General features: G+C 40.4%; 1 protein-coding gene across 2 annotated transcripts in view; it reads right to left on the minus strand.

The window, feature by feature from the left end:
- Positions 1–3,277: 3,277 nt before the first annotated feature.
- Positions 3,278–26,503, minus strand: part of gng12a (guanine nucleotide binding protein (G protein), gamma 12a) — a 45,779-nt gene continuing 22,553 nt past the window's right edge. Inside the window, exons 1-2 of one of the 2 annotated variants that reach the window (XM_074689440.1) lie at positions 8,069–8,177; positions 3,278–5,256 (exon numbers count right to left, since the gene is read on the minus strand). In XM_074689440.1, the coding sequence (XP_074545541.1) occupies positions 5,131–5,256; positions 8,069–8,161 (219 nt within the window). In that variant the 5' untranslated portion in view covers positions 8,162–8,177 and the 3' untranslated portion in view covers positions 3,278–5,130. Of the gene's footprint in view, positions 5,257–8,068; positions 8,178–26,503 lie in introns of those variants that run through there. The other variant, XM_074689439.1, reaches the window with a different exon arrangement.

Here is a 26,503-nt window from a genome sequence, read left to right on the forward strand (position 1 = left end):
GAAGTGCTCTCCTGCCCCAGAAAGGCTCCTCCTGTGGTTTCGATCGGCACTGTGTGAAAGGTTGTGAGGCGTGTGACTGTTGGGGCGTGACCACATCTGATGTAATGTGGCATTGTTGTGATCAGAGGGAAAAGGTTATTTTAAGACTGGAGCGGTGGGGAGCTGATGGAAGTGTCACAGCGACACTTTGGTCTTCCAGTGAAGCCAGTCCAAAAAAGGGATGAAGTTTGCATACCACATGAGAGCCTGCTGGTGCTGTGTTTTTGTGGGTAAAAGTTCAGGTGCAGCTTTATCTACTGACTGTGCGATTAAAACTGAGCAGAACTGGCTGATCAAATAAGTCAGTGTGCACTCTGTTACATAGAAGGAAACCCATGGAGCATATTGTGAAACCAGAGTCTGTATTTTACTCTCAGTTGTGCCAAAGATTGACAACGTAAAGAATTCTCTGCAGTGAACTTTAAACCTAAGGTTAAGATAATAGAGCAGCAGAGAGACAGAAAATCAACCAGGAATTCGGGGGGTAAAAATGGATACACACAGTTACATTATTTAGAAGAGCATAACTCCCCGTCTGAGCTGCATCTGTCGTCAGATTTTAGATTTATATCTGGTTAGCATTGATTTTCATCCATGTTTGCACCACTACAATAATGTGAGAATACTTGGTCAATGTGCAGGGTAGGTATGAATGTAAGTAGGCGCTAAAGCAGATTAGCCCTTTTGTGTGTGTGTGTGTGTGTGTGTGTGTGTGTGTGTGTGTGTGTGTGTGTGTGTGTGTGTGTGTGTGTGTGTGTGTGTGTGTGTGTGTGTGTGTGTGTGTGTGTGTGTGTGTGTGTTAATATATCTAGGGTCTGCTACCTGCGGCTTTTTGACTCCTTTGCAGTGGCTCCTTGTAGCTTTAAAGACAAATTATTACAATAAAGAATTTTAATTTTTTAACAAGGGTATTGATGACATACCACATTGGCTCTAAATAAAATCATGCGTTAACATATTGCTTAAGTAATTGTGAAACACCTCTTGCATTAAAACTCTCAAATTAAATTTTGATTTTTGCCTCTTTTTTAAAAAAACATTTTATTAAATCAAGTGAAAAAAAAAAGTTTTTCAAATATTTTGCAAACTTCTGTGAATTTTGTAAATCTCTGGATACAAATTTTTGGAATCTAAATTTTTGCAAATAATTTATATTTACTTTTATTTTTTAATTTTGCAAATATTTGAAATTTTTACATTTAAAAAAAAACATTTTTGAAATAACAATTTTAATTATTTTTGCACATTTTTGCAACTTGTTGAAATTCCTTAAATTATTGCACATTTATGAAATACCAAACAAAACCATTTTTCATTAAAAAAAATTAAAATTTTAAAAAATGAAACTAAGAGATCACATATAGAATTTTATAAACACAAAAACCCGTTCTCATTTTGATAATTAACTAGATTTTAACTGTTTAAAATTTCATACACTTTGTTGTTATAATTTTGAGGATAAAGTAGATTTTGTGGCTCCTGAATGGCTTTTATTCAGGTGATGGCTCTTATGAAAGTAAAGGTTGCAGACCCCTCATATATATTTATATATATGCATAAATATATTATTCTTATTGTTTTTTTTATCAGACCAAAACAAATGAGAAAAATAACATCTTGGTATTTCCTACCGTTACGTGGTGGTACAGAGTCAGACTGTCTCAACCCCACTTAGAATCAACGCAGGGCATGACATCACAACAGTGACACTATTGGTTGAATGCCTTAAAGTAGAGCAGAACATTGCAGGAGCTCTAAGCTGGGAGATAGATGTATCACAATAGAAGTATCAGATTGAGACTCGGTATCAGCAGATACTCAAAATCAAATGACTCTGACTCAAGAGCAAAAATATCTGATCGGGACATCCCTAATTAGCACTGATCAAAAGTGTTTACTTTTATATTACAAAACACTTTGTTTCATGAGCTGATGTTACAAATGTAAAATCACAGAAAGTCATTGCTTTGCATCAAAATGCTGTGATTAGATGTGCAAATGTCCGGCAGGAGTAAAAAGCAGAGTACCACTGTTTTTACAGGCTGTGCCAATATATCTGTGAGTGCACATGTAACCAAACACCACAGGTTGTTATGCATATAACTGAAGTCAGCAAAGGGAGTCTGATGGAGTGTAATTAGCAGTCACAGGGTTAACATGACCTCAAACGTCCCTTTCTATAATTCTATCAGCTGGACCAACCAGAGGAGCTGAGGTGCAACTGCAGCCCCGACCCTCCCCTCCTCTTCCTCTCCCCCTCATCAGCACATTCCTGCACACTGACACTGTAACTGCCAGGAGGGATTTTCACCCAGAGGCACATGGTCAGTGAGCGGCCGTTAGTCCTCCCCTCTCTGTAATTCTCACATTGTTGCACAATGACTAACTGGGATTACTGGGGAAGTGTTACTCCGGAGGGGGTGCAAGCTTCAGGCCTTCTGGGGCGTTTATGCTTACAGAGGCAGACTGTTACATATGTGTGCATCACAGAAATACCTCTGCAAAATGATTTAAACTATTAGTAACACACAAGGGACATTTTTGGAGCTCAGTAAAGTTCTTTGTCTGTCCAAAAATGTGAGTGCACCTGGTTTTTCCTACTGTGATTTCTGATCCACTCAGGAAAACAAAACCTGTGAGAAAAAGCCAGGAGGGAGGCTTTCCTCCTTTCCTCTTTATGTAACTTTTCCCTTTTTGGATGTGCTAAAACTGACTCTGATTGTTTTATAACTCATCCTAAGACGGAGTAAAGCAAAGTCTATTCATGGCCAAAGAAGCCCTTAAATAATAGCAGGAGATAGTTTGATGTCATATCCAATGCAGTGTTTTCTCAGCAGGTGAGAATGTCTTTTATTCTAACTTCAATGTCTCATTGTTTGTGCAGCAGAAAATTTACCAGCAGCTGGTGAGAAACAAGGTCAGAGAGAGCCGAGCAGCCACCAGAGGAGAAAGAAAACAGACTCTCAGGCTGAGCAGACACCTTCCTAAAATAGTTCCTCCATTCTTCAAGAGCGGAAATCCGGGTTTGGTTCTGTCTATCTTTAGCTCTGTTGTGTTCCCTGGTGTCTGACAGCGGTGGTGAAAGGCCCTGAGGTCTCTCCCGTCTCCACTCTGATAAAAATACACGGCTAATGAGAGGAAATGGACACAGATACAGAGAAGGCAGCTTCCTTCTGCACAGTGAAGAAGAAAAATCAGGAAAGAATGAATCAAGACAGCGTTTAAATGTTCAGACTGTGCAGCACAACACATCTTTATTGAGATATTAGTACAGTATTGCACTGAAGGAATGCTTCACTTTATTAATCTTAATTAAGTCTTCATACAAATGTTGGTATATTAATAAAGACATTTATCAAAATGCAGATTCTGACAGTTAAATTAATCCATCAACGGTGCAGTAAGGCAGAATGGACAGAGATCTCGACATGGCAGTGGTAATCTGGACTCTCCTTTCAGAGACAAACAGGGAGGATTTATTGCAAGTAAGAAGAACTGACAGTGAGACACAATCATAAAAATACGACTGGATAATAACACCAGATCTCGCTGATTTGAAGACCTGAACGTACCCTTTGGAGGAGGCAACAATACCAAAAACAGCTGAAAAAAGCAGAGCACCAGGTAGAGGAAACACCGTTTAACATTTTCCACTCGTGACACAAGGACAAGAACAGATGGCACAATGTTGTTACAAATCACCTTCATCCCACAGATAAAAACATTTAATAGAAACAAATTTTCAAGAAAATATTCCCATTGAGTGTTCTTGACACAAGGCAGACATGAGTAAGGCTTTAGAGTGTAAGAAAATCTAATTTAAGCTATCTATTATTTCTTTCTTTCTTTTCAATATCACTACAGCAGATATGTTCCTCCCAAGAATCAGGACATGAGGACAAACTAAACATCCCAACTACACAAATGTTTAAGTCTCAAGGGACAAAAATTGAGTTGTGTTTTTATCAATAATACACATGTGCACGTAACATTTGTGCACAAACAATGTAGGACAACAAAACACTGTGCACATTCACTCAGCTAAGACACTTGTTGTGATCAATTAGAAAGCGTGACTCACAGTGTTGTGCAGCACTTGCTAGCGTGCTGCCAGCGTTCTAAAAATAAAGTACCACAGAGTGTTTTTAGAAGGAATGTCTAAAAATAGTCTCATTCAGACGCTTTTTATAGATGTTTGGGAATGCAGTATCGTCGGTTTGTCATGGTCCCAGGTTCATTATTACACAAGGTGTCAGCTCTCACTTCAAAGAAAACAAACAGAGAGAACATTTTTGCATTTTCATCTCTGTGTTTTGCATGTTAAGTTTCACAGCATTGGGGTCATGTGATGGCAGTGTTTTTGAATCTGAGCTGATGTGATTTTGTACTAAAGGTTTTAGATTTTAACATGATGCTTCATTACTCAAGTCAACACTGTGTAATGGTAATCATACTGCAAACATCAGAAAGGAAATCAAAGGATTTAATGTGCGTGTGGATTGTCGAAGACATGCGATGCAAGTCTACCCTGAATGTCTGATTTAGTGAAAATACCGCCCCAACCAAAGAAGCTGGTGTTCAGGCTTTTGAAATTCTGCACAGAAATGGGTCAAATACTGTTGGGAATAAAAGACAAAGTCGTAACCCAGCTTGAACAAACTTCTAAGTACTGAGGAGGAACTTTGGCTGCATGAATCTGTTCAGACGACAACAGTCACAGCCTGATGGGGATGAGACTGTTAGCACAGGAAGGATCAATCCATCACTAAGGATCTCCCAACAAAACCATCTGCTGTTTAGTTTATTTGAGTATCACAACGTACCTGATACTAACACAGATGGTGCAAGCCAAAGTCTTAAAGTGGTCAGAGTTCAGGAAGAATGATAACAGTACGGGCCAAAGGGGAGTTTTCAGCTCAGTACAAACGGCAGTTTTTAAGGAGCACGGTGTTTAATTTGCACAAACAGAACAGGTGAACACATGGAAATGATACAATCACAGTCCACCCTTCACTCTCATCCCAACAAAAAGAATACAGCAACATTAATAAGCAAAACAAAAGAGAACACATCAAGGCTAAGTGGTATCCACTACAATATAGTGCAGGGTTTTTTGTCCTTGAAGGGATTGTCTGAGGCGGGGATGCCCATGAGGAGAGGGTCGTTTCTAGCATGTTCATGGCAGTAGTTCATTAGGTCTGCAGAGGCCTTTGATACCTACAGAAAAAAAAAACAAAGAACAAACACAGAGAGGAGACTTGGGTTAGTGTGTCAACAAAGATAAACTTAGACAGGTAACCTGGAAGCCTGGGGGCAGGGGCACATCCAGAGGGGGGACAGAGGAGGCATGGGACTCCCATTTAAATCTGGTTGGCTACCTCAGGTGCCACCCTAAACAAACAGTGATTGGGTCAAATTTTAACCCCTAGAGTCGCCAGACTGTGTCCACATCCACGGCCGATTAAACATGACATAGCAGCAAGAAATAGCCTCACTGAGTTTTAATTTGAGTTGAAAGTGAGGATTTGGAACAGTTAACCAGTTTTTAAATTCTGTTGATGGGCCAGGTAAATTCAGAGTTATGATAAACAATAAACCCCACGCCTTCTCCTGAATGATTTTGATTTTGTTGCAGGATCGAATACTAGAAACGGGCAATTCACAGGAGAGTGCTAGCGAGCCAAAGTGCTGGCAAGTAAAAAAAAAAGTTAACAGAAAAACATGACAGTCCTTTCCTATTGGTCTAAAGCGCACCACATCAGCCAATCACAAAGTCATATGGTTGCTAGGAGATAAGAAAAGTTTTAGGAGTTATGGTGGTGGGAGAGAAACAGCATGTGCTAAAGGGAGATTTGATTGATTTGAGACTTGAAGTGTGTATGGGTTACATCATTCATGTGTGGTGTTTTATTTTGATTTGCATAGTTGTTCAAAAACACATGGGGATTTCTTGTTTTAATGCAAATAATTGTATTTAACTGTGTTTTTGCCAAATTCATAACAGTTTTTTAAATTTACAAGTTAAAAATATCAAAGTAACACTTTGGATACTAGTTCTTAGTACTTACCAATACTTGGTTTTCACAGTGAAAAGAATCTAATTCTGTCCTACTTGGATTTTGTATTTTTCCTCGATTTTAGGTCCAATGTGTTTATACCTCATTTCATATAACTCTATATCAAAATGAAAAAATGACTTTTAAATCTCACAGAGGTGAGGTTGTGCTGCAAAAAAGACACCCAGCCAGGCAAGGAAAGGAAAAACATTTATAAGGTGAAATATACACGTAAACTCAAAAGTGGGCTGAATTAATACATAAGTAATCTCTCTGGTACTTTTAATTATAGAGAAATACTTCACTCATCTCATCCAGACTTCTTAGACAGCTGATCAAAACGACTTTGAATCCACAGGGAACGACTTTTAGATATTGACCAATTTTAAAATGTGTGAAATCATCCACATCAGAAAAGTTCAGACTGATTTTTGTCATCACAAAGCTTAGATCTGACTCACTCCATAATTCTGTGCGACAAACAAAACCACACACTTTTTGTCTGAGGCAAGGGTTTCATATTTTTTGAATTAAAAAAAAAAAGAATAACATGCAGGATGGTTGGTGATCTAGCCGTCTTGGTGTCTGTTCTGTCACCCAGTCAAAAAGAATCAGGGAGCCGAAAAGATAACGCCACGAGCTGCTGTTTTTTCAATTTTCCACTTTGTTACGGAAAAAGTTTTTTTAGGCTCATGAGCTGTGATGACAGCTGACAATGAGTCGTAAACATGTCTAATACTATTTACCACTCCAGATCAGCAAGGCTCTGATGCTGTCAGGTGCAGGTAGATGGTCACATTAAAGGTGAAATATCATACTTAAAAAAAAAATAAATAAATAAATAAATAAAACTTTAAAAAAATTAAAGTCAATTGATTTAGAAATTTGATGTCCCCGAATCATGTATGCAAGCATTGTTTTCTGCCCAAAAAACAGTACGATCATTATTCAGGCCAGATGAAAATCCCTCTATTTCACTGCAGTTGCTAGGTGCCGCCCTGTTGGCTATGGCTGCCTTTTGCAGCAGCTCTCTCTTCTTTGTCAGTTTCTTGTAATTTTTTTCATCACTTTTTCGTAATCTTTGTATTTGGGGTGGATCATTACTTTGTATGGCTCATTTGTTGGTTGTGGACACCAAACTTTTGTGGCTTCAGTGATATTTTTACTTCTTTTTCTCCTGTGTTTGTCTGGAGATCCTACATGTAACCATGGCTGCATTGTTTACATGTGAAATTAGCTGTTTGCAGCTTGTAGCATGTCAGTGCTAACTAGTGCAAGGCCTGATGTCTTTCCAACAAGGTGAGGAGAAGGAGGTGAGGACGACGTGCTGGTTCTCAGGTGTGAGCTAAGAAGTGACGACATCAATCTGTCCTTCCATCCATCGTTACTGGGAACGTAAGATCTATCTCCAATAAGATGGACCAGCTAGCTGTGCTAACCCAGCAACAGAGGGAATACCAGAGAGCAGATGGACAATGATGGACAAGCTGTCATCATCTATTTTCTTATGGACCTTTTTGCACTTTCTATACACTTTCTTACTTTTGTTTTCTTGATTGCTGCTGTGACTTCAATTTCGTTGTACTTGTTACAATGACAATAAGGTTCTATTCTATTCTATTCTATTCTATTCTATTCTATTCTATTCTATTCTAGCACAGCTGAGGTTTATTTGGATAAATAATCTGTTACAACAAGCCCAATGTCAGGTTATTCCCCAGATCATTGAGGGGATAAATCAGGCCTAAATCTGCTTTAATGTTCTTTGAACTCATCGAGGTCTCTAGAAAGATTTGATATGTGAACACTTTAACATCTTGTTTATTCATTGTGGAAACAGACAAAAATATCTGTAGCAAGAATGTCACTGCAGCTGGTGTATTCCACAAAACATGTACTGTGCTGGATTTGGTGAACACAATGAAGAGAGTGTGTATTGTGACTGCTCCCCCTGGTTTATTGTTGCACTGTACCTTTATCCTCTCGATGCTCGCCTCTATTCTCAGCTGCTGCACCGTTCGCCTGGCATGAGCAATATTATTGGAGCTGTGAGCCTTCGAAGACATCCTGGGCGATGCAACACTGCAAAGAAGAAGGAAAAAAAGGACAGACTGAGATAAGTTTGTGCAGCTGGTTTTGCATTTTGAGCAAAGATGTGATGTAAGGCTTAACATACAAATAAAGAATGATGCAAACGTTTACTTTCTAGGAACAGAGAAGTCAGGCTGTTGAGGTAACTGTTAGTATCACATAGAGGATTTGTTTCAGGTGATTCATACAGTTGTTTTTTGTGCATCAACGATTCCTCTACAATACTTCCTCTTCCCCTGCAGCTCTGTTCTCAAAAGTGACATCAACAACACAGTCTTTTTATCTCTAAGTCAACACAAAGCTCAGGCGCTCCCATATGCATGCAAATCATTTTATAGACTTTTGAGTAAACGCCTAGAGAACAAACATCCACAGCTTCGATCTTTTTTGGATGAAGAGTTTTTGAAGCCTTCAGGCGCTGCAGAGCCTCGGCTGCCAGACGTGACACAAACACAGCACATAGTTTCAGTGTGGACACTGGGAGCTTGGCTGATAGGTGCTTAACTCCAACAATAGCTGCAAATCTGACCCAGCAGCGTATCGATATTTAAACAAAAAGCCGCTGCAATGTAAAGATTTCACTGCTGAAATATGTGCATGTGTGTGCGAGAGGCCGGTGTGTGGGAGTGAAGTTGTGATTCTGCTTCCTGTTAATCATTCACAGCGTGGATAGGAACAAGCCTGGACACATCCAGCGTACAGTCCATGTGGGAGCTCTGGCACCACTGTCTCCCCCCTGTGCTCATACTTCCTTTTACTGACAGTCGTCTGTTTGCCTCACAGAGAAGTTCCCTCTTTATTGTTTTCATTTGCAGATTTCTTCTCACTAACAGGAAGTTTTGAGACTATTTCTGAGAAGCTTTAGAGTGAAACAAACAAGAAAAGCTGCAACAGGCTCATGGACTTGGTCTACACATGGGTACATGTGAACAGTGTAAACAGGTTCAACTTCAGTTTTTTTTGTTAAAAAAACATGAAATACATCACAGAGGAACATGAAATAGACCATATTTGCATGGTAAACACTTTCCTGTGAAGCTTAGTCATCGTCATGATGTCAGACCTTTGTTTTAAGGTTTATATCACACAAAGTATCTACCAAAAGATTCAGTTTCAAGGGCACAGCTTTGCTCTGTGGCTACATTGTCCTCTCACAGAAGGTAGAGTCAATGATGTCGCCTTCCTGGGTTTATTTCTGCCCCTCAGCCCTTTTGACGCATCATTACCCACTGCCTTCTTCAAGTCACAGAAACCTAAAAATAATAACGAAAGAAAGATTTAATTTGGCAGCACTTGCCATTTAATTTGTTGGTCACAAACTGAAAGACGAGAACAACAAAACGTGAAAGAAAATCTCATTATTTTTTAAGATAAAACAACCCGTCAGTGCAGACAGAGGATGGTGTTAGAATTCAGTGACTTACTGGACATTACATAAATCAGCGAGAGTGAATGAATCAAATGTTAATGTTTGGGTGTTAATAGTTAGAAAATGGTGGATTTAAAGCTGAGATATTACAATTAAACAAAAAATATATATATATATTTAGATTCGACACTGTGTATGCCAGTCTTCAGTGATGCCCAATCCGCCCCTAAGCTGTTGGGACCCTTCCTCCCTGGACCACTGACACCTGCAGGCTGTGTTCCCATGACGCAGCACTTGGCCAGACCACAAGACAGCGAGATTCATATGAACAAGGATTTACAGCGTTTCCCACCCCCATTACGGGCCTTTCCTCATTCATGCTGTCTTTACTGGCTTCTGAAAACCTTGAACATGTTGACTCCATATCGAGCAACAAACTCCGGTCTAAAATTGAGGCAATGAAGAAGTGCTAAAATCTGCAGTTCATGGAGTGTCCACTAGAGGCTGGCTCTGGAAATACCAGAAACCACATATACACCAAGCCAAAAATACATGCTCACAGCAGAAATAAACATGTTTACAGCCTGTTACCACAAGTCAGAATTGCTAATTTCTTCAACAGCTCACACTAAACAAGGGTGAATATTTTTCTAACTCATTTGATCAGAAGATATTAAGATCATGAGTTCGCCCAATCAGAGGCTCAAAGCCCGCCTCATTTCTAATATGGCCCTCACCAATGATTCGCTTCAAAACCCAGTTTTAGAAAGAGACGGATGACACAGTCACAGAAACTAAGTTCATATATTGTAGTCTATTTTCCATGCCTGGCTACTCTTATTAGGACAGTTTGTTGTCATAATCAAGTCTGTGTTATGTGCTCAGCGCGAACGTGGCGCGCAGAAATCTGAAGCACAAGATCTGTGGGAGAGGACGCCTGAGGCTTTACGCCTTTCAACATCCTGCGCGGCGTCCATTGGTGTCCATCCCCAAACTGCAGGGGGCAAGAGTCGAAGAAGTTTGCCTTTGTTTACAACATGACATATCTGTCCCAGAGATTTTTCCGGGTTCCTTTGTCTAATCCCTCTTCTCTGCCGAGAGCGGGTGCAATATCACACCATAAATTATTTACCACTTGGTTATCATGGTGATCTATGTATGAAGAGTCATACAGATGTCTGCATTTCTGCACTTCGACTACTAGGAGATCCCGTTCTTCTGCCATCTTGTCCGAACGTCTACGTCCAGCAGGTTAGAAATTTTCGAGTGTGCGCGTCATTTGTCTGCATGAAGCCGCGCGGACCCCGCAGACACGTCAAGCATAAATCAGCCACTAAAGTGAAGTTTACAGAATATTTTCATGGTGTTTTGGTGTCTGACTTCCAGTGCCCTTTACTTGCTTGGTGAAAATTGATGCATTGCGCTCTGGCATAACTACAGGTGCACAACAGGATCAAACCTAAAACCTGAAGAGCATTAGCCGTTAGCCGTTAAATGCTGAATGACATCAAATCAGCTGAAAAGAGTCATACTTCCTGATTTTGCTTTGGTCGCAGTAATGTTAAAGCTAGCTTTATATTAGTACAGAACTGTTTAATTCACGGCTAACGTTAGCTTCAATGTGTTGGAATGAGTAATTATGTAACTGTTGGCTGAAGCAACATCAGCCAGAATAGCTGTAAGGTGTTATTACAGGTTAACTCTAACAGGGAAGTAAATTTCTAGATAGCTTTGTGTGTTTTGTATGCTACAGTTTACTTTGATAACTCAATATAAGTAAAGAAGTGGCTGAACGCTAACTTTAGCAGTTTAGCTAACTGGTGCTGGAAGAACATCAAACCTATTGCTTGAATTTGAAACATCAACAAATTTCCAAACAATTTTCTTGCATTCATCTTTTCAGTCATTAATAATAAAAAAATCAATAAAAATGTATTAAATATTTGAAAACTGCAGCGAGACATTGCAAGAGGGTTTGATCTCTCCAAACAGTGTGATGTCTCTGGTTGCCATGGGAATAAAGTAAAGAAATGCAACAGTGAGGAGTCGCATGCAATAACTTCCCTCAGCACTGCATAACTCATCTGACGCATTTATTACAGCCCTGTTTGCACAGGTCAAGGTCCCTCCAACAGCTGCTGAAGCTTGCTGCTCCACATTTGTCTCAGGAACAAAGAGGGTGGGAGGACTAAAGATTAAAAAAGAAGGATGCTGGACAGGAAGGAAAATCTTCACTTTCAGTCTTTTGCTCGGGAAGAGCCTGATTAAAGAGTTTTATTTCCATCTTTAGACGAGTAATCACTCCAAAGGAAGCGGCCTATGATGACTCAAAAGGCTCACATGTTTGAGATAACATGAAAGGGGGCACATGAAAGGGTTGCACGGCACAATGTAAAGTGAACAGTCTCAGTGGAGAAACATTCTCAGCTTAGTCAGAAAGGCAAGGCGCTACAGGTGAAGAGTGCAGGAATCCTTTCATCCATACATGATGAGTGACGACCTTTATGCTGCAGAATGGAGGAGTTTTTATAGATGTCACGTGGGCAGACTGCCACTTTTTGACTCACTGAAAAACAAGTTTATGTTTGCAAATGAGGAAAAATGCTCTTCCCTTTCATCCCAAGAGCAAATAAAGATGATGGATGTATTCTGCTGTTTTCTTTTCATGAAACGTCACACATTAAGAAACTTTTACGACCAGGTGTAAAAGTCCTCAGGATCATCAAAAAGCAGATGTCTGATGGCATCACTCCAGAGTCGGTGATAACAATGGTGAACTTGATGACTTTCTTGGCTGACTGCAAATCAGGAAAACAAATCTCTTGTGTCAGATCAAATTCTGCTCCGGGGAAAAAAAAAATCACCTCCTGCATGGTGCCTCCGAGCAAACCGGATTTGTATGGTTTCTACATTGTGCAACATGCAGACAGTGCAGGAGCTGCTGATGAATACAACCATCCAAAGAGAGATAACATCAAAAGTAAATACAGCAGCCTGCTCCTGAAGAGCCATCTCTGCAGAAACATGAACGCATGAAGGACTGGAGCTGTGCTGGCTTTAATAGTTTGATGTCTGTTTCAGGAAACACAACGGTATCAGGTATGACACAAAACGATCAGTTACAGTAAAGACTGAAAAAAGAAAGAGCGCCTTTTGTGTTAAGCACACGTCATTATGACTCTTAAGATAATTACTACTCATGGCTCTATTGTTAAAGTGTCTTTCAGCAAGAAACTGTAAACTACGGCTGCACTCCTGACGCCAACCTATAGACTCTGAGTCTCAAGTTTGAACAGACCACTGCAGAATAACTGCTGCATGTGGGTTGGGATGAACACTATCACAAACAGCTAAGCTTGTGTTTTAGGCTTTAGCTCGTGCCCTATCACCGGCTGCGTTTCCATTACACTTTTTTTTACAAAATACTACTCGCCTACTCACTCACACACGCATAGGGTTGGGTATCCTTCACATTTGAAACGATACGGTACCAATGCCGGGTACCTGGCAATCAATATCAGTACCAATTTTTGGTATTTTTGTTAATGTTGTAGGAAATATTAATTTGTTAAATAATAAAATCCCAAAGTTTTTCAATTTCAAATATTTGTTTCTCTATAAATAACCTTGCAATGCTGTGTTCATGTCCAGCACGGAAAATCACCTACTCTTCCTCTCCCTCACAGTCACAAGGATGTATTTAGGTACCTAAACATGGTACCTTGTGATTTGCAGTGAATTGGTACTTGGTACTACAGACGCAATTCGGTTTGTACCTATAAAAATACCTGATGCGGCACCCACCCCTGCCCCGCTCACAGCCTTCTTGGTGCCTTCACTGATGGTCAAAACACGAACATCTGCACTTAACACAACTAACAGCAGAGTTGTTAAAATATGAACGCCAGAGTCCATATGTGTGGCAGTGGCCATGTGCTAGGGACTCTAAAGGCTGATTTATGCTTGACGCGTCTGTGGGTTCCACACGGCTTTGTGCGGATGAATGACGTCATTTTCGAACCTACGCCCCTCACGCAGAAAATATCCACTCTAAAATTTCTAACCTGCTGAAAGGAGTCGTGCAGACAAGACGGCTCCCATTTGGTACTCTGGAAGCCGTACGTTTGTGATACACCACCCCCCTGCAGTTTGGGAATGGACACCAATGGATGCTGCACGGGTGTTAGAAAGCATAAAAGCATCATGCGTTCTGTCCCGCGGATCTCAGGGGTCACGTTTGTGCGGAAATCATAATAGCCTAAAGAGCGGATTATGGCTAAGGAGGTGAGGGAGGTGTGTTTTTTATTCACATTTGGTGATGTGTGTTTTTGTTTCGGTGAAAAATTGTTCTTTTGTGGTAAACTGCAATATCAAAACCTCATGACAGTGTAAAAGCTTTTTATTGAAATCTGACAGGTTTTTCAAAACTTTGGTGTTTCCATTACTGTTTGTTTTATTGGGTGTAATGAAACGCAACTTCTCCACTGTTTAGCTTTCTTCTGCTCTTCTCTCCTTTTTCCTTTAACCAGTCTATATCCAAAGTCTGCAACTACTAAAAAAAAAAGAAAAAAAGTTTTTTTCAGGTAAAAGAGCAGGTTTTGCTTCTCACTGGCCAGCCTACTTAGTGTCCTCATCAGGGACTTTCAGTCTGCAAATGGCCTCACGTCCTCCCAGGAAAATCAGACCAAACTATAGCTACTGCATTTACAAATAGCTAATTTTGGTGATGATAATCTTATCTTAAATCATGGATTATGAGAGGGCAAGTGTGTAACAGAGGAACAATTTCAAGAACACTTGCAAAGTCCTCAACGTGCCTTCAAAGTCAGATTTAATTGCAATCAGAGTTGTGTTTTCTGCATTGAAAAAAAAGGCAGAAGAAGAGAGGCTGGTGAATCAAAAACTTTGACATGGTTTCCCTGTCTGCAGATTTTAATAACTTTTCTGTAGTGTTATGATCTTTTATGATCTTGGAACAATAAAAACACGTCTAAAGGCTGATTCTGCATTTGTCTGACTCCATTTGTCACAACATGCAGTGACAAAAGAAACACATCATTTTTTTTATTTTGAAAATGCACTATGACTCCATGAATAATCTACTCTTCATGCCGACATCGTCCCTGCAAGAGAAGGTTCCCACCAGCACTCAAAGGTGATTTCTGCAGACAAACTGAGTCACTCAGTGCAGCTCTGTGATGCGATGCCAACGTCTGACTGAACTTGACAGGAGAGCATCAGTGTGTGGTGTTACACACACCGACGTGGATGTATAGGGGCCCTGCAAAAAAAACCTTACCTCCAAAGATCAGAGAGAGACCACCTCCTTTACAGCCCACCCTATCAGAAAACACACACATACACACATCAGGCAGGACCACCCCTGCTCTACTTTACCTTACACACACACACAGAAATCCATCCACACACATGCAATTCATTAGCACGGCGTTCAAAGTGCCAAGAACAGGGAGCCATTATGAGTCAGTGCCATTAACGCGCAGAGATGAAAAACTGTGTGTGTTTGAGTGTGTGTGTATGAGTATGTGTGTGTTGCACTGCTCCTAAACTGCAGCTCAGACCCAAAGAAAACTCTTTAAATTGCTGCTGACGAACTCAAACTGCCTCCATTAGAGCTGAAAGAGGAGTCGTCCCGTCAGCCGTACAGTATGTGTGGTCCTATCTGAGGCTTTTACTTTGGAGGAGCCTTTTGTAATAAAGTAACACCGCTGGAAATAAACTGCTTTGGAGCTTTAGTGTTGGCGACTGCACTCAAGACTTGACATGAGGTGATGAGATGAAGGCATTGATGTTTTTTTATGTCTGAAGCCCTCCATTTAGTCAAAGCCAAAATGAGAAGTTAGTCATTGTGTAGCCTCTCTTTGAGGTTGAAGAGAATAAAAACACAGTTAGAAAGCACCTAGAGTTTACTATTTGCAGAGAAATGATAATGGACATTGTGGAGTAAGCTGATGCAGATTTAACATCTGGTTTCCTTTACTTCTATAATGTTTTCTGTACTTGAACAGAACTCATGTAGGCTGAGGTTTGAGTGATGGTAAATTTAAAAGTCTTAGGCAAACAATCTGGGAACCCACTGGTTTTTTATAGTTTCAAAAACAAATGTATTTTTAGTGAATCCAAGCTCTTTTTTTACTTTTAATGTATTGTTTCATGGTTTTCATGTTTGTTTTCCTCCATAACTCTAATTATTTCATAGCACCACAGACGGTTTAGCATCAGCATGACTGCAAGGCTGTTTCTGATATTGCATAGTGTTGATCTCAAAATAAAGCTTCTACCTCACAAATAAACACAAATTAAGTGTCAAGAATTTTTAAGGAGTTCTGCTTCCAAAATTTTCCAGATTTTCAGAGGTGGCACATGAGAACAAAAGTAAGTTGTGATGGACAGTTATGATGTTTTCGACACGCTTGCAGACAACAAAACAGCGTTCTACGCCCTGTGTCAGCTTTTGTTCTTCTATCAATGCAACATGCAACATGCAAACAGATGGATGTGCAAACATCTGGTCAGCTTGCAATAAATTTTCCCAAACCCGATGGCATTCCCTCTTGTGTTCTTCACCCTACTTCCCACATTAATTTTTGAAGCACAGGAATTTTTTTGCAGGAAAATCCCATGGAAAATCAGGTTGAAATATTTGGTTGCCCATGGTCACACGTGCTCTAAAAGTTTTTGGACATTTTAAGGAGTTTTTTGTGAATACAGGGGAAGTTTATTTTCTCCAGTTTGCCTGCCTGAAAAATGCTATCATAGGGTCATGTTGTTTGAAAGATGCATGGCTAGTAAAAGTAGGTCCAGTGAAAACATTAATGAACATCTGACAAACCAACACAGTTTGACTGGGCTACACATTTGCATCTCGAGTTTAAAAGATTTAACTCATAATTTGCTGCTTGGGGGTGAGACAGTGGCACAAATACAGGAAATGACTCTGGGCTGTCTCCTTTCTGAACTGGCTCTGATATGGAAAACAAAATGGGGACACAGACTTCTGTTTCTGGTCATTGTTTCTGAAATGCAAGGATGTGGCAACAGTTCAGAGTTCAAGTCGTTCAATTGTTATCAGTGTTCAGAAACAAAACTGCTATTGAACCCAGTAAAAGCTACATTTTTGTGAGGTGATGGACATCAACTGACAGGCTTAAAGATTATTCTATGTGGTGCATACCAAGGTTAACATAGTTTTGCATTTTTCTTTACTTTTTATTTTTATTTAATTTAGACTTGTTTTCAATTTCTAGTTTATCTTTAATATTTTGAAAACGTTTAGTTTTATTTCAGATTTTGCTAGTTTCAGTATTTCTTTTAGTCTTTCTTGTTATATGCGGTAATTGTCAGGGATGGGATTTAAAAATGTCAGAAAAACGTTTGGTAATAGAAACTCTGAACATCAAACTGTTTTTTAGAAATGTATTCACTGAGGACAGATTATCAAATATCTTCATACAACAATAAAACTCTGCATCTTTGTTGTCTGCCCTATGCTTGGTTTCTGGTTTAGCTGCTGTTTCAAGGGAAGGAGGCTGAGGTGCTCCCCTACCTTGATAAGGTAAGCTAGGTTAGCTACGCTCTTGGGGGGCTCTGCCGCTTTCTTAAAACTTTGCTGCCATTAGAGGCTGATTTATTTTCGTCATTTTTTCATCTTTTGTTCAATGTCATTTTCGCACCTACGCCCCCGCGCGCGGTCCCTTTCATGCAAAAAATTCCCTAAATATCTAACCTGCCGAACGGAGGTGCGTGGACAAGATAGCGGAAGAACGGGATCTCCTAGTGGTCGAAGTGCAGAAATGCAGGCATCTGTATGACTCTTCACTCCATGATAACTGAGTGGTAAATAATTAATGGTGTGAAATTGCGGCCACTCTCTACAGAGAAGAGGATTCAGTTAAACTAATCGGGAAAAATCTTGGGGACAGATATGTCATGCTGTAAACAAAGGCAAACTTCTTTGACTTTTGTTTAGTACTCTGGTAGACATATGTTTGTGATACATCGGCCTCTGCAGTTTGGGAATGGACACCAATGGATGTTGCAAGGGGTGTTTTCAAAAGCATAAATGCACTTCTGCGCGTCACATTTGTGCAGAAAGAATAACACAGCCTTGACGCTCTGCTAGCGAACAAAACGCGGGAACATGCTTGCTTGTGTGCATGCGACAACTGGCGTGAAGTGGGCAGACAACAATACTTCATATCAACCCAGGACAGATTGACAAAGACCAAAACTAGAGACATTTTCTTAATAATTTTTGTTTATTTTTGAAAACTTGTAACACATTTTCACTACATACCATCAGAGCTTGCTCAGAAATGTCTGCTTAACTAAATCATTACTAAACTAAAGATCTTGTCTCTTGTGAATTGCTTCTGCAGCCATATAACTTCAACATGCATATTTTTATCTGTTCACAGAGACAGCTTTAGGCCTGCACAGAGAAGTGCATTATGGGTCTTTAGAAAGCAGAGGAGGAGCTGCAGTAACTTCCTCTCCAACACCGACTGACCATGAATTCATCAGTAAAACTGCTCATTGTGATCTAGGTATCATGCTGATGTTAGTACAGAGCTTAAAAGATCAGAAGTACAGTCTTTTTACCTGAACAAAATTGTTCGTCGCATGCATTCTGCAGAAATACATGTGCACGATCTTTTCTACATTATCCAGCCAAATCCAAATTTAAGTTTTGTCTGCCCGAAGAACTCGCAGTGATTAAGCTTTCACTGTCTTGTGCCTGGCGTCAGTCTGACTTTAAAACAAGCTGAGAAGAGAGGAACAGTGAATTGTGGAAAGAAGATATTTGCAGTCTAGACAGATGTCTGCTGCTTTGAACAAAAGAGAGTTCAAAGACTCCAAGCCTGGCCACAAGCCAATATACTGGTTGCTCTCCCACACATGCACACACACCACTCTTATTTCTACTGCTCTCTCCTTCTCTTTCTTTCCTCCTCTCTCTGAGCAGGCAGGAGTTTCCCAGTCTGCAGGCAAAGCTAAAAGTAGCCTTCTCACACCCTTTGTAGCCAGTCAGCACTTTCCCAGCTCAATGAAAAACCGTCTCCTGCTCTTACTTCAACATGACCTCACTGTGCAGTTCACACTCCACAGATCTCATCAGTGCTCCTGTGCACTCTCCCCCTGTGTTACTGTAAACACCGGCCTGTTCTCGCCTGGTTACCATGCTTATCAAACTCAATAATATTGAGTCGTCATCAGTCCTGCTGCTGAGAGAAGCTGGATTGTGTTTACGAGCCACAGGGAGAGACTGTGTGTTGAGGGGGGAAAGGGTGAGGCAGGGAGGAGACGGTGAGGGCTCCCACTTGCTCACTCTGTGAGAACCACTCGAGTGACATCACCACTTTCCCACCAGAAAAGAGAAAGCCGTTGAGGGGACGGTGGCTGCCCTGGTTTCTGTCCACACTGAAAATATCACAATGATTTTGTTTACCAGAGAAAACAGAGACCATAGAGACTGGAGGACGCTGCAGTTCTCTGCACCACAAAGCCCATGAAAGCCTTGGTGTGTCTGTGTGACATGCAAAGAACTGGTGCAAGCCCACTTAGCAGTCCCTAAGCTCACCGGTTAGTTTGCATTGAAAAGTGCAAACTAAAGAAGGGCTGAAGAATTAATCATTACGAGCAGCTTACAGACATATGCTGTGATGATGTTGGCACCCCCTGTGGACAAAAGCAGTATGTCTTCCAAACAATTGTTTAAGTCCCTCTGATCCGAGTCCCAGGCAAGTAGCAAGTCATTTGGTCCAAATCTCAAGTTTTTCTGTTGTGGGCAAGTCAAGTCAAGTCAAGTCACAAGGTTATATCTCAGGTTTGTATCTTGAAAAGAGAAACCTTATCTTCCTAAAGTAAATGTCAAAAGATACCATCAGATTAGTTTGCAACTCTGCATGAAGTAAACCATATATTTTAGTATTATAATGGAGAGATATGATTATATTCTAATATGTCATTTATCATCAGGCACAAATTTAGCTGCCTAAAGTGCCCGGCCATGTCCATTTGTTTTGCTGGGATAGGGTCCTTCTTCCCCCGTTCCAAAAGAATAACAGAGTGGACTAAATGCAACTATTGCCAGAGGAAAAACTTATTGGAGGCTAAATGAGAAGGAATAAAGGTTTTTTTGCGGAGTTATTTACTTTGCTGACGAGTCACGACTGGATGTTTGTTATGAAAAGTGATAAAGTGTTGGAAGACGGGGGCTTGCTGCCATGGATGGAGATTATTTATGCAGTCACACAGGCTACAGTAGCCCATATCAACGTTTGCGACAGTGGTGAGTGAAATTGTTTGTGTTATTATTAACAACAATGTTAAATGGTGGATAAAGTTGGACATTGTTCCCTCTTTTTGTTTATTCTAGCGTCACATATCTTGCATTGTGCATTCCCACTTTTTCCATTGGGGTGAAAGTTTTTAAATGTAAACTGCTCGACTTTTGGAGCAGCAGAACTGGCTTCAGGCTCAGGGCAGTCGCCATTATTAGCTAACAACCGCACTGTGTTGTGTGTGCCCACTGGCTGCTTGAGTGCTTGTAATCTCGCTACACAGCTGTCTCCAATCAATCGATCAATAAAAGTGTGAGCCTTTAGCGTGGTGAATATGTTACGGGTCGTCTGACTCAGCTTGTCTCAAGTCGGGTCGAGTCTGAAGTCATCGTCTTTCAAGTCAAGTCGAGTCCCAAGATTTTTCCCCTGAAGTCGAGTTGCAAGTTGTCAAATCAAGTCCAGTCTCTATGACTCGCGTCCAATTTTCTAATGTCTTCCTTTTTAATGTTGCTCATTTAGCTTAAAGCCGACAGATTCAGTTTCATGGTTGTGCTTATTTTGCAGATAAATCTCTGTGTAGTGTTGAGTCTTTCTAACAAGAAGCCAACAACATGATAACGCTCAGTAACAAAGACAACACAACTGTGACCTCCACCTTCTCCACACTGAACACGCTCCACAATACATGAATATTACAGACGTGTTACATAACCGTCTAGGAGGAAGTGTGTAAATCCAGGATCACATCTGAACCTCTGACATCCCTCACTTCTCTCCATCTGTTGAATGATGTTGTTAAAACCCAACATGTGTTTGCATCCGTTTACCGTCACTATTCACTGAAGCCTGGCTCTATTCTCTGTTGTAATCTCTCTGTTGATTCTGCCCTGCATATGTATGCACCGTATTTGCTAAAGCCAAATCTCCCCGTTTCCATTAAACTGCGACATATCTCTCTCTGGAAATGTAAACAAAGGCTCTGCGGTCTGGGTGATGTAAGCACTTTGTCTGAAAATGACCTGCTGAAAAGAGAGACGGGGATGACAAATAAATCAATAGAGACACTCAGAAACAATGCAGATGTTCTGAAGTGGTTTTCAGCTCATACAGAGGCATTAATATTCTACTTAGATTGTTTTATTACCATCTAAAAGCTCCCCACAGTTTATGCTTCTCGATAAACACAACGAATCAATTACGGAAGGGTGTTGTAGCCAAGTCCAGCACGATGATTTGAGTCTGATGTGATTCAGCTCGAGCACTCACTGCATTCAGACTTGAAGAAGTTCAATAGTCCACTCTTTGCTACTTTTCTTGGTTGTAGCTAGCTGTCTCAATCCTGATCTTGAGTATACAATTAGGTTTTGGCATTTTCTAATTGTCAGTTGAAGTTGTACTATTTTATTTTTTCATTTTTTATAACTGACAGCACATACCTTCAATGTTCCAATCTTATTTTATTGAAAATCATTGAACAATACCTGTGAAACAATAAAATCTTTATGCTTTAACTTAAACAACCAATAACGTGTCCTGAGTTTTAGGTCTCATCGCAAAAAGCAATAATGGCTGGCTGTCAGACCTTCCCAGAGGTGGATAAGATCAGTTTCAAATGTAAGAATGGGCCAATCATCGATCCCCCAAATTCAAGAAATTGGCACAGATTGATCGGTGTAAACACAAGATTCGCATCACTGTCTCATGTTCATGTTCGTAGTTTTGCACCGTCTCACACCGTCTTGTAAGAGTTGCATTTAGGGTAGGCCTGGACCAATAGTCCATAAATCAATTAATTGTACAATAAATAAAATATACTCAATAATTTTGCCAGCCTCAATTTATCACTATGTGCATGCGTGTTTGTTTTCCTCGTTTGTCACCTCCAAACAGTCTGGATGACAGGAGGGTTCACTCGGTGCATCACTCTTGGCACCTTGGCGTGTTTTTTTCTGTAGCAGAATGAACAGCTTGAACCCTCTTGTCAGTCATCCAATATCTTTGTCTCAAGGGGACGTGGGGCGGCTAGCATCAGGCTAGCGCAATCACAGAGTGCAGCAAGTGAGCCTTGTGAGCTCAGCAGGTTAATGTAGAGGAAATTAGGATGAAAAAAGATGATTGTAAAGTGAAACACAGGAGCCCCAGTGGAGAAAAATTTCAGCTTCAAACCAAACGAGCAATGTCAGCCCATCAACACTGACAAGCCAGTGTGCAACAACAAATAAAGGCAACACAACAAACTTGCATGCCCACCTACAACACAACCACTGACATGATTACAATAGTAAAAAATACTCATGAAAAATAAAGATTTATTACATCTGAAAGGGTGTATTGGATTTGTTATGATATATTATTTTCATATAAGTGGTTACTTGGTCTCAAAACAATACTGTCAATAATATCATTTATCGTCAATAATTGTGGGACAATATATCGTCCAGCAAAATTAATTATCGGCCCAGGACTAATTCAGGTAGCCTCAGTTTTCAGGGTGCTGCCTCACACAGAAGAGCATAAAAAAATTCAGTGACTGTAACTCCAAAACAAGCTGGACTAAGTCTGATGGAACCTTGGAATAAGCTCAATTTTTTTTAGCTATTACTTTTCACTATTTATTATTGTTAAAAAAACAAAACAAAAAAAAAGTGTGTAGCATGACTTTACTTCCTCTCTATCAAATGTTATCTTTGCAAACCCAAGCATCAGATCTGGACTTGGTATCAGCACATATAAAACATTAAAGAGCACTGACCATACATTTTTTAGCTCTGGACTGAAGCATGACGAGAAAATGAAAAGACGGCATACATTATTCATCTAAAAAAGAAATTCCCTCTTTTTATACCTACAAACATGGGCCAACATATTACTCCAGGCTGCACCGTTCCAGACTTTGAACAGGATAACTGAGCTCATGTTGTTCTTGTTATTAAATGTAGGAGTTATGAAGTCAGATTATGTATGCAAGAACATGCAAATACAGCCTGGAGTCAGGAACACAGAGCTACACTGTGCTCTTTAAGGACAACTCAGCGGAAACCCCGAGCTGCAGCACCACCCAGAGCTGCAGGTATGGCTGCTGAGATAAGCAGGTCTGACTTGACCCCACCCAGCCCACTCACTGCACAGCGCACTCTCAGTACAAAGGGAATACTCGGAAACTCAGTGCTCGCTGTGCCAGTCTGCAAAGACTGCTCACCTGTGATTGGCTGCGTTTTTATATAATTCCTGTGCAAGCAAATGCTTCCTGGAAAACTGTGAGGCTGGGAAGAGGTTAAAGGAAAGTTGTCTTGATTAAACAATGTGATAAAAATAACAGAACTTTTCAGTTCAAACCCCTGCACAGTCAGTACTCTGAATGTGGAAAACTGCACAATCCTGGAAATATGTTGTGGCTAGACAGGGTGAAAAAACAATCCTGCATACTGTAACACAATGTCTAGACAGGAGACTAGACTGGACTCATTCTGCTGGATTTCCAAATCCTAAATTCATGTGCAATTACAGGAGACTCATTCCAGCTCAAATAAACTCTGAATGACTCCTTGTTTCAAACACAGACTCCATGTCTGACAAGTTATGCTGCGGGAATTACAAGTCGACCCAGTTTATTATAAAGCATGCACAAACCGCAAAAAACAAGCTGCATGTCAAGTCAGATAAGTCCAGCACATCCATGAGATTGGAGGCTAATCAGTGTCCTCAAACATGATGATATTAGAACAGGATCCTGTGAACATGCAGCGTTGGTGAGCATGTGTGTCAGGGACACTGACTCCTCAGCACCACGACTGATAACTCTGATAACATAGGGGACAAAAAACACTGGTATGCAAGGATTAAGCAGAATTCTCAGGGTGAACTAAGGCAATCTCTTAACCCACACACACACACACACACACTCAGAGCACAGCTCACACACTCGTCTGCTTGACTTATGCTGCCTCATTTGGCTTTGCTGAGTGATGGTGCAGCAGGATTCACTGCTCTTCATAAAAAGGTGTCTTTTCATCTTTTTCCAGAGCTTATAATTATCTCCTTTTAAGGATGAGTGCACTTGGATGGTCACTTTCTTCTACAGTAATTCCACACCATTAAAACGGCCATAACTCTGCCCTTGACATGTTTTACTCTCTCCACACAGCAGTGGGCCGGCTGGTAAAATACGTCCCCTAAAGTGCTGAGTTGCATGTTTAAAGATAGCAGGGTCAGCCATCCTGTTAGCCTATTGTTGAGATTGCAAATTATCAGTTGCATAATCCCAGATGTGGGTGCAGAGGGGTCTAAATGTTAGGGTGAACGTCCAGTTAATGTAGTGCTGGAAGGTGAAGGTGAAGATACCTGTAGGTGGTGTGTGTGTTTGGGAGGGACACTTTGAGCTTCATTTAGAAAACATGTTACAATTTTGGAGCCTGACACGATGCCAAGGACACTTTTTTGTTGTTCTTCTAAAACCACGGGTAGATCACAAATGGAAAGGATTCGTTCATGTTTGGTAACACAATGCATTACAATCAAGCCGTCATTGGGTCTGCACCTTTAAAGATGCTATGAGGAGGATCTGTTTCACTTGCACTCCCTCGCCACCTTGTGGCCTGGAGGCCCTGCACACTGTCGTAAATTACTTTCAGTGGGGTGTGAGTTTGTTTTGGAATTAAATGGAGATCGGATCTAAAAAAATGTTCTTTGTTCAATACAACTTTTTACTGGATACAACGTGCTGATGTAAGGTATTTATCAGTGCAGTTCGAAGCGCTATGGTTTGAAACGTGACATCAAGCAAATGACGTAGCAGCCGGATATATGTTGGCGACATTGGCAGCCCAGTGTTTCAACGTATCTGTAGGCTAACGTGACAACAAGTAAACACTGTTAGTTTGTAAGTAGTTTAGTAGCGTAGACTGGTGCTCTAAGACATTTCTGTAATGTGTAACGTTAGAAAATCCTGGTTATGTCCTGCCAGTCATCTACCAATCAGATCTAATGTAACCTCACTCTTCATTTTATCCATAGACTCTCAAGTTTGAACAGACCACTGCAGAATAACTGCTGACTGTTTAGCTCCTGTGTCATAGAGTGATAAAGCTCAAGCTAAAGGCTCATTAGCCTAACCACTGCCAATGGAATACACCAGTATGCCAATCCAAAGTCAGACAAAAAGAAAAAAAGGCCTAAGATACCTCATTTAGCAGAGTGGTAGAAAATTGGACAACCTGTTTGCCTGTATTTCTTTGTTTTATAAACTATTAAGCAGCCGTTGAAAGCGTCCCAATCCTGGTGTAACCAGTTTGGGTTTTGTGGAAAAGAAATATGAAAAAACAGATAAAACATTTTCTGTTTACATGGTTTTCCATAAAATCTAACCTGTATTTTTCTTTATATTTTTACGAAAAATGTTGAAACATGCAGGTGTGAAGGGTTGCTTATCCCTGACAAAGTTGATGCTGATAAAGTCAACAGTTTTTTCAGCATATTATTACCGTAAAGGAGACTGGAGTATGGTGACATCACTTCGACACCGTTCTGATGCAGCCATATGAGGCTTAAGCTAACTTAGGCTACTTTCAGTGTAGCTGATAGAGGTTAAAAACTTTTCTTTAAGTCTTTCTTTTATTTTACTTTTTATAATGTATCTTGAAGCTCCAGTGAGTAACTTATGGTTTGTTTTAGAGATGTCCAGATATTTTACTTCTTATTCGATACAATTTTTACATGATACGTTTTGCCAATACTGATCCAATACCTTTGTCTGATAAATCCTGTACTGTGATGTTGATTCTGATGTTTTATTTAAGTGAGCTCTGCTGGTACCTACTCCAGGAACATTCACTTTACAAATGTTGCAAGACGCTATTTTACAATCACTGATTTCCAAAGAGAGGTAGTCCCATACAGCGGACATGTTTGTAACATGTTTTGATTTACAGCAGCCGTTAAGCATGACGGTGCTGAAAACACATGAAAACTAGATCTGCCCCAATCACACCACAAATAATGATGATTATATGTCGCTCCAAAAATAGCAATATTGGGCGCCAAAACCGATTGGAGGGGGGGTATCCTGTTGTCTGGTGATGCCTGCCCATGGGCTGTTTTGCCATGGATTTGATAAATATGGGAATTTGTTTGTGCTTTAACTTTGAATACACTTTCCTAATCTAATGTTAACCACTTATTTTTGGCTCTGATACCACTATCTCATGTAAGATGTGTATGAATTATTATTATGATAAAAATACTGTACAATGTAAACAACCTCACATGTTTTTCTCATATTGTGTAAGCCTTGCAGCCATACAGGTGACTTTGTTGAAAAATACAACAAGTCAGCAAAGAGTACATGGAGGGACGACACAAAGAGCACAGGATGACACCAACATACAGTAGATGACGTTAATCTTTTCCTTTGATGTAAATGTCAACTGAGCTCCTAGCATTCCTTCCACAGGAAGGTCTGTAGGTAATCAGCCAATCACGTTTGAGACTTTTGTTGATGCTCAACAAATATTCAGGCACAACTCCCAGCTTTACGCACACATGTCTGGGTGGAACATATAAACGGAGAAAGAGGTCAGTAGGCACCTCAGCAGATAGTATCGGCAGCTTGAGAATGGGCTAAAAATAGCTGACAGGTTTGTGTTGTT

The sequence above is a fragment of the Halichoeres trimaculatus genome, unplaced genomic scaffold, assembly GCF_033239565.1.
Source record: "Halichoeres trimaculatus isolate MK-OKI-2021-1 unplaced genomic scaffold, fHalTri1.1 fHalTri1_scaffold_15, whole genome shotgun sequence".
NCBI lineage: Eukaryota > Metazoa > Chordata > Actinopteri > Labriformes > Labridae > Halichoeres > Halichoeres trimaculatus.